This window comes from Gallinula chloropus, assembly GCF_964237585.1.
Source record: "Gallinula chloropus genome assembly, chromosome: 23".
Lineage (NCBI taxonomy): Eukaryota > Metazoa > Chordata > Aves > Gruiformes > Rallidae > Gallinula > Gallinula chloropus.
In genome coordinates this window covers 7,573,906-7,586,937 of record NC_140108.1, presented here as the reverse complement: position 1 = coordinate 7,586,937, position 13,032 = coordinate 7,573,906, and the positions used below count along the sequence as shown (strand labels likewise).

Genomic DNA, 13,032 nt, shown 5'->3' with positions numbered 1-13,032 from the left:
GTGACTTTCTCAGCAGGTTCCAGGAGCTCTCTCAAGCCAGCAAAGCCCACTCTCCTCCCTCAGAAGGCCATGCTAATCTCCCAGGGGCAGGTTAATTGCATTTTAAATGCACTTAGCAGCAGCCGCCCTGAGCAGAGACGTGGCTGGAAGCCCGTTGCTTGATGGATGAGCTGGGAGAGAGAGAGATTCGGAAATCTGGGCAAGTTTCTTGTTCCTTTCCGCTCTGAGCTGCTCCCAGCCTCTCTCAATTTGTTGCCAAAGCAACCGTGACACGGAGATGAGGAGACTCGAGGTAGTATGAGCAGCGTGCTGGGTCAGACAGAAAAGCCATTTCACGGAGCAGGGAGTTGGAAGAGCTACAGTGGTCTGTGCATGAGGTTAAATGCAAGGAAGAGCTGGACCATGGAGTGGGCTCTGGGGCTCTCAGCAGTGGTTCTGCCCCCATTTCTGCTGCCTTTCTGCAGCAGGGTACAGCCTCAGAGCAACACAGAGACAGACCAGGTGTCTGGATGGTACTGGATATCTAGCCCCAGCTCCACATCCTCTCTGCTTCAGCTTTCCTGGGCTGTAGGTACTGTTCACCCCTTGATTTCAGGGAGGGGTTGAGATCTGGCCCTCAAACACAAAGCAGTGGCAGAAGGCTGTGGGTGCACAGGAGGGGAGAGCTGCAGGAAGCAGCCCAGCCAGGCACATCACTCCTGGCTGCTGAGGCCAGGTGAGAACCCACCTCCCTCCCCGATCCGATCCCTGTCCTCAGGAGCAGGGCCCTGAGCTCTGCACAGGGTGGAACTGAGGGCTGGCTGTGAAACCCAGACCCCAGCCAGCACGCGATGACAAGGCTTCATTTCGGAGAGGAGTTGGCACATGAAGTGCTCCTGGCAGCCCTGCCAGCAGCTGGACCCAGCAGCCTCTCTGCACACAGAAGGCAACAGACCAAACTGCGGTTCTGCCACTTGGCCCGAGGCTCAAAGGCTCCCTTCTTTCCAGCTCCATCCCCACATCCCAGCCCCATTACAGACCTACAAAGGCTCAGTTCAGAGACCCACCCCCAAGGCCTCTGAGCACTGGGATGAAAAGCAGAGAGATAATCGGGGTCATTTATCCCATGCGCCCTCAGGGTCATGCGAAACACAAAGGGCATTGATGGACCCCAATTTCCTTCCCATTTTCCTCTCCTAAAGCTCCAAACTGGGCAGCAGAACTGGACTGTACAGCAGCAGCAGACATTGAACATGTGAACATGTTGGCTGGTGAAACAAAGCACAAAGAAGATGCCCAAAAGTCTTCAGCTGCCCTGTGCCGCAGGGCAGGGCTACTTCTGTCTAACAGCTCTCCTACAGGGACACAGCGCTGGCTGATAGTGGATCCAGCTTTCCTGGCAGCTTCTGAGCCCATGGTCAGGGAGTGAGCATTGCCTCTGTTCCAGGCTAAGCTTCTTTACACTGTCAGCACAACTCCTAAACTAGATATCCAGGAAGGTTTCTGGATCCAAAATATCCCAGCTTGTGAGTCTGTGTCCATCCGCAGTGACCCCCGGCGTGGCTGCAGTCTGTTCTTCTTTGCAGTGGAGCACAGTCAGTAAGAAGAATCACAGAATCACTAAGGCTGGAAAAGACCTCCAAGACCATCCAGTCCAACCATCCCCCTACCACCTACATCACTCACTAAACCACATCCCTGAGTACCTCATCCAACCCTTCCTTGAACACCCAGAGGGACTGTGACTCCACCACCCCCCTGGACACCCTGTTCCAATGCCCAACTGCTCTTTCACAGAACTTTCTCCTTATTTCTAACCCAAACCTCCCCTGGTGCAACTTGCAGGTTTTAGTGAGTCTTCAGACAGACCCTTTTTTTGGCCCTGGAAGGCAGAAGAACCACTTTAAATGGCAGAAATACATTTGCATCCCCAAAAGTCTTTTTTGGGTCATGTGCTTTTCCTGCCTGTGTGAGACAGAGAAAGCCCAGAACTTCACAATACACGTGACCCCATCTCACAAACTGCAAAAAGCAACCCAAAACCCTCAAAAAGGCTGTCTATGGAAAAAACCAACCCCAAGATTCTCACGCAGGGTTTAAAAAACTTCACTGAATGTTTGCTTTCAAGTAAAGGAGAGCTTGGGCTCTCAGACACCCACTATCCACCAGCACAACACAACACAACCAAACCAACCCACGTTTGCACACGAGCTCCAAGATACAGCCAAGTGAATCCTAGAGATCAGGTACAGGTTTCAAAGTCTTTGTACCCAGTTCCTAGGAAGAGGCAATTCAGCTGACTGAGCCCTGCTGCTCACTTCAGGTCTTAGGAGCCCTGGAAAGTGCATAGAGACCAAGGACATCCAGCTACCCATCGAACCCAGATGCTACTGTTCCCCAGTGGGGTGTTGATGCTTTTTGCCTTCCTGAAGGTGCTTCCTGCTCCAAAGAGACTCATCCTTTTCCCTTGAGAAGGGACATAAAGCACAGATCTTCTGCCAACCAATGGCCACCAAAAGGCTTCCAACACACTCCTCTGCCTTGCCAAACTTGTGAGCAGCAGCCAACACGAGCACACGTAAGCCAAAGATATCCATCCATCAGCATTACATCTCTAACTGAACAATCTGCTTCCAAATACATTTGAGCCACTCCTGGACAAACAACAGGCACTGCTGTCATAGGAGAACATGCCTTCTTAAGGGAAAAAGGGTCTTGTAATAAAAGCACAGCCAAGATTTGATGTTCTGACGTTGAGTATCTTCTTAGAAGCTCTCAGGGTGACTCGGGCCCCATCACTTGTTCCCTAGCTGTAACGTGCTTGCTGGCCTTGGAAGAAGCAGAATCAAGCATACCTCTCTCTGAGCATTTGTGGCTAGATTACAGAGCCTTCACAGGGCTAGTGCTAGGATGGTGAGACACCAGGACACCTGTATTAGAAATAAGCCTCTTTCCAGCCTCCTTCCATTCTTCCCCAGACCCAACTTTCTTTCTGTACTGGAACTGTATTGATTTACTCCTTTCCATGGAGTAAATATTCTATAAGACATAAAATCCTCCTTGATTGCATGTCTTAGCCTGTACTCAGTGTCTTTGTGCACACCACTGTGGTTCCTAGAAGACATGACCCAATGGCCACACTGACAGGGTGGTTAGCTAACTGATGGTTCTTGTTGTTTCAGCATTTACATTACTGTTGTGACCACTCAGGCAAACTTTCAACACCCCCTTTCCTTTTGTTCAAGCTATTTACCCAGACCTGGCCAAATCTGTAAGAGGCTCTCCACTGTGTTCAGAAGCAATCTCAAATACTTGGCCTTCTGGAAACATGCCCTGGCAGATCCAGGCAAGGCTGGAAACCCGGGGCAGTTCCTGTGTGGCCTCCCATACTTCTCCCTCAAGAGTCCTTTCAAAAGGAGGTCTATTTTCTTAAGAACCAGGATTAAAATTGGGAAGACTCAGTATCAAAAGCAAACCCAGTACCAGGTCCTTCTAGGAACCGGGATGTGACACAGCCTGCACGAAAGGCAGGGCAGCTTTTTTAACAGCCCCTTATCAGAACTGCAACATGCAAATCAACCTCTACTTGCATCCCCCCAAAAAACCCCTAATGAGCAGGCTCTGCTCCCACCACCCAGAGCAGCTTCTACAGCCCTCCTGTGAGCCCAGCCCCATCGTACAGCCCTCTCCAGGCTCAGCCTGGCATCGCTCCTGGCAGTCCCATTCGGTGTGGGTTTTGCTGTTGATTCCTCACACTCAGAGCCTGCAGGAGCCGATCCCTGTGGTAAAGAACATCACCCAGCCTGTGTGACCCACTGGCACAGAGCTCTCTTATTTTCCTGGGCTGAGGCAACGCTGAAATACCTACAGAGAGCAGTGCTGCAGCAACAGCGCGAGGCAGCAGCGGATATTACTACAGCCTTACTCATAATGACTCTCTGTCATCACTACACTTCAGCCCAAGTTGCCAGACCACTTTCCTCCCTGTTCATGCGGCTCCACATATTTGCTGAAGTGCCCGAAGAATGAGATGAGCCAATAAACCCAACTTCAGGATCCAGTCCTGACGCAGCAGCAGCACAGCAAACAAAGGCTTCTCAGAAACAGCCTCCTTGGCACCGCACTAGGGCAGGTGTGTCTGCTCCTCTGGGCTCAACAAGCTCTCCAGCCCATCTGCAGAGACATCCCAAGAAGGAGCATGTTTCAGAAGAGGAAAGGAGCCAGGTTTGGCTGATGACAAGCTGCCAGCAGTTGGGACTCAGAGAGGAGGAGGAGTCCCAAAGTCCCCAAAAGTCATCTATTTTTTTGATGAGGTTTTTTCCTTCCTATTATTTCAAGATCAGGACAAACACCATGTGTTTGTTAACCATACCATGTCCTCTGCCTCTTAAGAGCTCAAGAAAATTCAAAGCCCCACGAAGACCTGCTGTAAAGACAGGCTGAAAGAGTGCATAGAGCAAAGAAAGAAAAGGGAAAGCAGCCACAGAGCTTCACAGAAACCTCCTCCTAACTTCTGCAGTATGGCTTCCTAGCCTCTCTTCAGGGACACATAGCTGGATACGCACCAGCACACGGTCACTTGCTGTGTGGTCTGGTCAGCCAAAGCTCCATCGCCTGCTTTCTGCTCAGCCCACATCCTCTCTGTAATTAAATGGAGCTGCCTTTCCACTCACTGGCTTTCTGAACCCCTTGAAGCAGCTGAAGTGGGGGTGTTGAAAGGGGGAGGAAGAGGTTTTGATTGTTCTCCTAGAGGTGCTGTCTCCCACTGACACCTCTTATTGGGGGTACTTTTTCAAAGGTATTTGTATTGTTTCCTTTGAGAACCTTTCAGGGCTCAGAAATGTAAAAAATATACAGCCCAGTCCAGTTCAGATACCAAACCCACCGAAACAACCCCACCAAAAAACCTCTGTCAGGATGCAATTCTAGGTGAGAATAACAACATGCTGGGGGGTGGGGGGTTGGGGGTGTGTGTAGTCTAACAGGAAAAGGGCAAAGACACAGGGGGAAGGCAGTGGCTCGAGTTTTCAGCTTTCAGAGCTACTAATTTCATTAGGTGTTACACCTCCAACTCCCAATAACACTTGTGGGTTTGGACTATCATCAGTGTGAAGAGAGAGCATCGTTCAGATGCAGTACCACCAAAACCAGTCTGCCTAACCAGTGACCACCTCCAAGCACGTTTCCTATACCCAAGCCAATCAGACAGCCCTTGCCTCACGAAACACAGCTGGGGTGAGCCAGGAAGCAGTGAGGACTTGCAGGTAGAAGCGGTCAGGGGAAGAACTGTTTCCTTGTCTTCAATTTGTGGTGCTTCAAAGCTCAACACGTTGCCCCTGAGCTTGTGTGTCACGTTAGATGCGCTTTCCTGGAAACATGGTATGTGTCACAGCTTTGGTTTCCTCAGATCTGTGAGAGCTGGTCAGACTTTCCAGTGAGTGGGCGTCGTGGCGGCGGTGGTATCGTTTCACTACGACGATATTAAGCCATGCTCCATTGCTCTGCTCTTAGCCTGCACCTCATTAACTCCAGGGCACTGTTTATGCATCAAGCGCATTATCAGGCCCAATCCTATGGCCAAACCCATCCTGCTGTTATTAAACATTTACTCCAACACAAAGGCATCCCTACAGTGGGATGAATCCCATGGATGCTCCTTTCCTCCCTGCCCCCTCCTTTGATTTCTGCCACAGAGAAAGCAGAAAGGGGTAAAGAAAATAGAGGCCATGCTGCTCTGGGACTCCATACCTGCTCCTGGAGGGCCAGCCTTGATCTACACAGTCTCAACACGTGCCGCAGCTGGAGGAGGGAACCAGTGGACCAGCACAAGGGGAAGGTAACAAACCACAGCAGCAGAAACGCACGTGGCCGTCGGCTGGGGCACAGGGACGGAGGGACGGAAGGAAGCTATGCAAAGCTGTGGACCGACCCCAGAGCACGAGGCAGGGGTGCAGTAAGGCAGGTGTGGGAACCGGCTGTCCTGGCAGCGCAGCGTGCCCTGCTGTTCCGGGGTCACTGCGCTGCTGGCTGGGTCTCTTGCCACATCAGGACACGGTTGCACAGCCACAACCTGCGCCTGCTTGCAGGCTGCCTGGCAAAGCTGGGGTGCTGTCAGTGCTTCACTTCATCATCAGACAACACCCTGACTCACAAAATTACACGGAGAGAGACACTAACGCTCACATGAAGATAACCCTCCATCTGACACGTATTCCCTTGCTGTCACAGCTTGCTCAAGACAGCTCTCTGTTGAGTTTATTTTCCATTCTAATTAGACAGCACTTCCTGCCTCTCTCATTAACTCACAGCCACTTCTGATCACCAGATTACCGGGGAGCTACTGAAGTCAGATCCAAGCACTCCCCGCCCAGCGACGCACGGGAAAAGCTGGACCATTTCCCTTCCGCTGTGTTGTTCCACAGCCCGAGAGGCTGCGGGCGGCCGGAGCTGCCTGAGAGGCAAAGGGATGCATTCCCCAACACAAAAGGAAGCATTTTAAAAAAAGAATCAATTAAGGCAGCTGCAAACCCTCCCTCTTGCCAAGCTAAGAAGTGCCTGCACCAGGCAGAGAGGAGTGTGGGTTCAAATCCGGTGGCAATTGCAAGAGGGGAAGAAATAAGGCTGAGAAGGGTTTAATCGGGGTGGTCAAGGCAACAAGGAAGGGCTAAAGCCTCACCAGAACTAGTTGGCATTGCCACACAGCTGCCCCAGCACCTCGGGGAGAGGTGCATGGGGATGGACCACCGGTGCTGCTCGTGTCCTGTTAAGATACCCGTGCCCTGCCAGGTGGAAACGCTCTGTCCGGTCTGTTGTTTGCACAAAGTTTCTTTAAACACCACGTTGGTCAAAGAATTTATAAACTCTCTGGAGTTTCCTAAACAAAATGAGGGTTGTTTAAATTAAACAGAAGCCACCACAAAGGAAAAAAAAAGAGATCTCAGTTACATGTGCCTGAGGAAACCTTTGCGGAGTCATTTCTCGGCGAGGCAGCAGCTGGGTGGTGCACGGGGAAGGTTCATGCCTTGAACCCACAACCTGCTCCTCTTATCTCAGGGACTCATTGCACCAATGTGACTCTCTGTCTCTTCCCTTCTGTTCACATTCAGGGAGTCCTACCCAGTGCATCTCATCTGCCCCACTGCCCTGTGAGGGACGAGGTTCACAAACACCGTCAGTGAAACTGCGGTTTCCCCTTCTGCAGCTGCCTTGGTCCCAAAGACCTTTGAAGATGATGCACGTGGTACTCGGCTGAGAGGCTGGGCAGTAAGCTCACCCTCTTGCAAGATGCTCCCGAGACCCCTTACAGGCACGGGACACAAGTGTCTCCCAAAGACATTAAGTCCCTTTCAAACTGGAGTAAATCCTTCTAGGATCACTGGGACAGGCTGCCCAGGGGGTGTGGAGTCTCCTTCTCTGGAGAGATTCCAGCCCCATCTGGACGCCGATCTGTGTGCCCTGTCCTAGGGACTCTGCTTGGGCAGGGGGTTGGACCCCATGAGCTCTGGAGGTCCCTTCCCACCCCTATGATTCTGTGATTGAAGATGCAACCCACTCCTTCAAAACATAAGTGGGGCTTGTTACCTTCCCTCCTCAGTCAACAACAGTTCTGGAAACCTGTGCCACAAGCAGAGTCATCCCTGACAGGACAGGGTGCAGCCCTCGAACAAGCCAGAGGAAGGAGTGAGTGGCTTCTGGCACAGCCCTGGCAGTGGTGGGCAGAGCTCAGTCTCACTGCAAAGGGGTCCCCTCAGCACATCACCCATCCCCTCACATGGATGTTGATCAGAGCAGGGCATGTGGGAGAGGTGAACACAGCCCCTTCCCCCAGCCCCGGACCGCAGCTGGCTGCTTACCTGACGGAGAGGGTGAAATCTCCCGGGTTGCTCTTACTGGGTCGCGCCAGAAAGCTGCCATGGACACCCCGGGTCAGGAGCAGCTTCTCTGCCTCAATTCCGCTGATGTTGGGATGAAACCACCTGCAAAGTGCAAACGGGACATGAGGGATGGTTGTGAGCCTGAGCCTGCCCGTCCACCTTCCTGCCACCCGAGGCACGGACACCAGGTGCAGAGCCTCAGCCCTACAAGCAGCACACCCACCACCCTCCCCACCAGGTCACAGGAACAGCCCAAAAAGCCCTCCATCCAGACGGTACCATGGGGAATGTCTTCACAGACTCACAGACTGTCAGGACTTGGAAGGGACCTCAAAAGCTCATCCAGTCCCACCCCCTGCCAGAGCAGGATCACCCAGACTAAATCCCACAGGAACACATCCAGGAGGGTTTGAATGTCTCCAGAGAAGGAGACTCCCCAACCTCTCTGGGCAGCCTGTCCCAGGGTTCTGTCACCCTCACTGTGAGGAAGTTTCTCCTTATATTCCCATGGAACTTCCTCTGTTCCAGCTGCACCCGCTGCCCCTTGTCCTGTCACTGCCATCCCTGAGCATATTTATAAACATACATATTTATAAACATAAAGGTCACCCCTCAATCTCCCCCAAGCTAAAGAGCCCCAGCTCCCCCAGCATGTCATCATAAGGAAGGTGTTCCACTCCTGAGAGACACCACAGAAGCCATGAGTTACGAGAGGATTCCTTAGCAAAGCAGCTGCTTTCTAGACTCTGATTTTTACAGCTCACGCTGTGGTGCCACGGCCACCTTTCCCAAAAGTGCTGAAGGAAGTGACCCCAAACTACTGATCCAAAAGCCTGAGTCTCCACAGGGAACCAGCTGGGGAGGCAGGAGCTGCTGTGCATGCTGCTGGAGAGCCACCGTGCAGCTGGTGTACACAGGTAGGACAGGGCAGGAGGAGGACAGTGAAGCAGCTCACCTCAGGGGGAAAACTGCCTCACTGTCCTGTGTGCTGCTTTAAGGTCATCCTTGTAATGTAAGTGTCATCCAACCATCTCCTGACCTCATTTCTGATCCTATCGGTCTCCATGGAGGTTTCTTGATGAAATCACAACTGGTGTTTCTCTGGGCTTTAGCTAAAATGTGCATATGAGACCAATGACTTCCCACACAGCACTGGTTTGATGGCTCCATTTGTCAGAAGCTGCTGAAAATCCACTTTCTAAATGCCAGGCTCTTCTGAGTAATCTCACAAGCCACACAGAGAGCACCCCAACCTGAGAGTCCCTCCCCATGGTGAAATACTGCTCAGTTTTAGATGATGCTCCAGCAGACCTTCCTGCATGGGACCACTCTAATATTTTTCATGAGCAAAGAGGAGAAGATGAGCCACAGCAAAGGCTGTATGATAATAAAGCTGGTTTCCTGAGTGTTTCTCTGCAAGAGAATAGGCTGCACACTCAAAACTCCCTTCAGAGCAAAGGATGCTGATGCTGTAAGAGCTCCTGCATAGCTGGACAGGTCCGTGGCACCGCTCTGAACCAAACCACTCAGAACTTCTTGGAAAACTAAGCATGAGCAAAGTGAAATGAGGGTTTTTCAAGAGGAGAACTATTTAGTAAGCTCATTTCTCATATTCAGCTGTCCCTGGGTGAGGTCAGCTAACGCAGCATCCCCCCCCAAAGAGCCTGCAAGTTCGACTCTGTTGCAGAGAAACACATAACCCAGCATCTTGCCAAGTGCCCCCCTTAGGAAATACACCCAAAGGCTGAACCCGCAGACAGGAGCACACGCACGCTGCTCAGAGTGTGTTTGTCTCTGACGTACACACAGGAAAGGTCAAGAAATGTCACCACCTCCTCCCCAACCTGGGATTTCCTCCCTCCCACCACAAGCCAAACAGTTTTGATTAAAGATCCTTGAAATCTGGAGGAGGAGAGGTCTATTAGGGAAGGGCCGTGGAAACAGATGGTAAACAGGAATACCAGTGTTTCCAAGCCTTGTGTTCCTGACACCACAGGAGTGACACCCTTTTGTAAACCCACTGGCTGCTGGGCCAGCGCTTGAATGCACCATGAAACTGCTACTGGCACAGGAAAGATGTCTGTAATGGAGCTAATGGAGCTCAGGGACAGCATGGAGATGCCAGAGGCCACGTGTAAGGCTTCTGCTGAACGCCTAATGGCAATAAAGCCACCACCACATCATTAGCCAGAAAAACCTAAGGCAACAGCAGGAGGAGAGCTCTTGAGGGCATGGACCCACACCCCAGCTCTGGGAGCAGCCTGGTCAGTGGGACAGCAGTGCTCTCCCAGGGGCGTGCACTCCTCAGAGGCCATGAGATTGGGAACCACACGCCTCCAGCCCACCCCTCATCCTCCTACCACGCAAGGGTCCCACCTAAATACTCATTGTCCTGGGATGCTGGAGCCAGACCTGTGTGATGCTGAGCGTAATTCTGCAGAGGTTGTGGGTGTCAGGATGAGGACAGAGGAGCTGTGGCTGTAAGTCTTCCAGCATCCAAGGTACCGATGAGGAAGAAGGCAACAAAGGAATGAAAGGACCTTACAGAAGGATGGGTGTGTGGGCACGGGACCACCACAACCCTCTTCCTTTTCCACTGCAGCAGCTGTCGACCACAGCTACAAAATCAACTCACACCAAACCCTTTGCAGCATCTTTTTCTCAGGGAAACACTGTGAGGGAATAGCAGGGAATCTGCCTACCCCCCCAGTGTGGGACAGCTCGTGATACAAGAGAGAGGGAAGGAGTGTATCGGGGGCAAATTTGTCCACTTTGATGCTGCCTGTGTGTCACTAAACAGAAACATTAAATGCTAAACACCTTCCCTTTGTGACTGCCACTGCTGGGACAGGACCCAGTCCATACACACGTACACAGACTGCTTGGTATTTAGCTTGCAAGAAGTGTGAGGGATGAGCTGAGGAGAAAACCTTTGCAGTCCTCACAAATAGAAGAGGGAGGAAAGGCAGGTTCCAAATTCAGCAGGGGAAAAAAATAAAGAAAAAGAAGGTAGAAAAAAAGGGAGGAATCCCTCTGCAAGCACAGGCAGAACCGTGGTCCTGAAATTGAGCCCTTGCTCCCCAGAGGCTTTTCTGCCTGGACTGTGCAGCAGACTGCACCCACGAGGTCTGTTGTGGTGCCCATCCTCAACCCCTCGTGCAGCTCAGAGACCTACAACTGACCTAAACCCCAACACCCCCCCCCATCTCCCACACAGGGACCAAACTCCATCCTCACAGGGGATTCTGGCAGAGCCATTTCCAGGTCCCAGCTCACTCCCTGTTCCTGTAAACAGCAGAATTAAAAAAGGAATACCAGCAAATCCAACCCAAACTGAATGCAAGGTGCTCTGGCTGGTGGAGGTTGCCCCATCCTGCTCTCTGGGTGAGCTCTAGAGCTCTCTGTGGCTGCATCCTGCGAGCAGAGGCACAACTGCCACAGCATCGCCCAAGGTGCTTTTATCAATACAGGTTGTTTTTCTCCTGGCCCAGAGTAAGCTGGCTTTGCAGAAAGCATCTTTTAGAGCTGCTTTTTCGTTTAGGGTTGTTACTGAAGTACATTTGTTGGTAAGCAAAACCAACCCACAACAGAGCAGGCAAGAAGAAAGCACCAGCCCACGCATCTCTCGCTGAACAGCAACACCAAAACCTGTGAGCAGCCTTGGACCAGCCCACGGACTGCAGTGAGCCCTGTGTTCGGGGGGGCAAGCTGTGCTGGCTTGTAGGGGAACACAGGGCTTCAAGTCAGAGCTTCTGGACTCAAATTGCTTGTTGGGGCATCTGTGGTATTCTGGAAAGGAAAGGAAATAAAGGGGATCCAAGATAGAGACCCAGCTGGGGGGAAAGAAAGAAGAAAGGGGGGGCAGAGAGAAAGAAGAAGAAAAGGGGGGCAGAGAGGAAGAAGTAGAAAGGGGGGTAGAGGGAAAGCCATATTAATATCACACCCTTGTTTCACTATCAGCAAGTGACCAGTATTATTGTGCAGTAGGTCACTGAGGCAGCTGCTGCATTGCTGGTGCTTTTTCTTGCACAACTGAGTCACCCCTGAAGAATCACTTTAAGTAAGAGTGGGGGCATCTAAGAACTTTTCATCTTCCCTGCTACAAGTAAACACACAGGGTCTACCTCAGGCAATGCCACCTTTGTGCAGGGAAATGCATTTCCCTTCCATCGTTCAGTCCACCTAAAAAAAATCAAATTAAAAAGCTGCCTGCCAGTGCTTTTCAGGAACCAAAGCTACACAGAGAGATTTATTAAAATAAACAGGGAGAAGATGGGGAGACTGGTGTGCAGGGCCAAGTCCCCCACCCAGACAAGCAGAAAGACAGCGCTGCAGGAGGGAAAGGGAGTACGATTCAGTCGGAGGGGCACCAAGCCTGTGTGGTGGGACAGGGCTCTGTGTCGGGTCCAGGCCAGGCTGATCAGTGCGTGCTCAGAGGCACAAGACTCCTGTTTTGGGATCAAACAGAATAAACAGTTGAGCAATGCTGTTGACGCCCTCAGAAATCCATAAAACAAGGCATGTTTAAGAGGCGAGCTGGGAATCCTGGTATTCTAAACAGCTCCAGCAAACATCCCACGGATAAAAAGCACCGTAGCCAAAACACAGCTTCTGAAACAACTGTGGCACTGGGGGAGCAGGGTGCCAGCATCCCGATTCTCTCACGGAGATGACCGGCTGAGGTACCACAGAGGGATACAGCTCCCAGCCAACACTCCTGCAGCTGTACTGGGGCTTAAGACCCTTTAACCTACAGGTAAACAATCAAGTTCCCAAGTGAGGTCCCAAAGGAGGTGGAAGCAAGTTATTCCAGACCAGCACCTTTTCTTTTCCCCTCCTCTCACACAGCTCAAAATAAAGGGACAATGTGCATCTTGTAAGAAAGGGAAATCTGCCCAGTGACTTGGGGACCGGCAGGTGTGGGATGCCCACCCTGCAGATGTGAAGGCCAGAGTGTCTGCTGAAGGCTCAAAAGCCATTGCCACGGGGCTTGGGAACAGCATGTGCCCAGGGGTTTCACTGGGGATGCCCCAAAATGGGTGCAGAGAAGCCAGCAGCACACTCACATCCACTGCAGCCCCTCTCGTGCCTGGGTTAGAGGGTCCCTTTCACCCACGAGAACCTGGAGCACTTGTAACAGCAAAACTTTTTTGTTAGTCTTGGAGGGGCTCAAAGCCAA

General features: G+C 51.8%; 1 protein-coding gene across 2 annotated transcripts in view; it reads right to left on the bottom strand.

The window, feature by feature from the left end:
• Positions 1-13,032, bottom strand: part of LOC311200477 (tyrosine-protein phosphatase non-receptor type 11-like) — a 51,230-nt gene that overhangs the window by 12,119 nt on the left and 26,079 nt on the right. For both annotated transcript variants that reach the window (XM_084274718.1, XM_084274717.1), the window contains exon 2: positions 7,833-7,955. In XM_084274718.1, the coding sequence (XP_084130844.1) occupies positions 7,833-7,955 (123 nt within the window). The remainder of the gene's footprint in view (positions 1-7,832; positions 7,956-13,032) is intronic.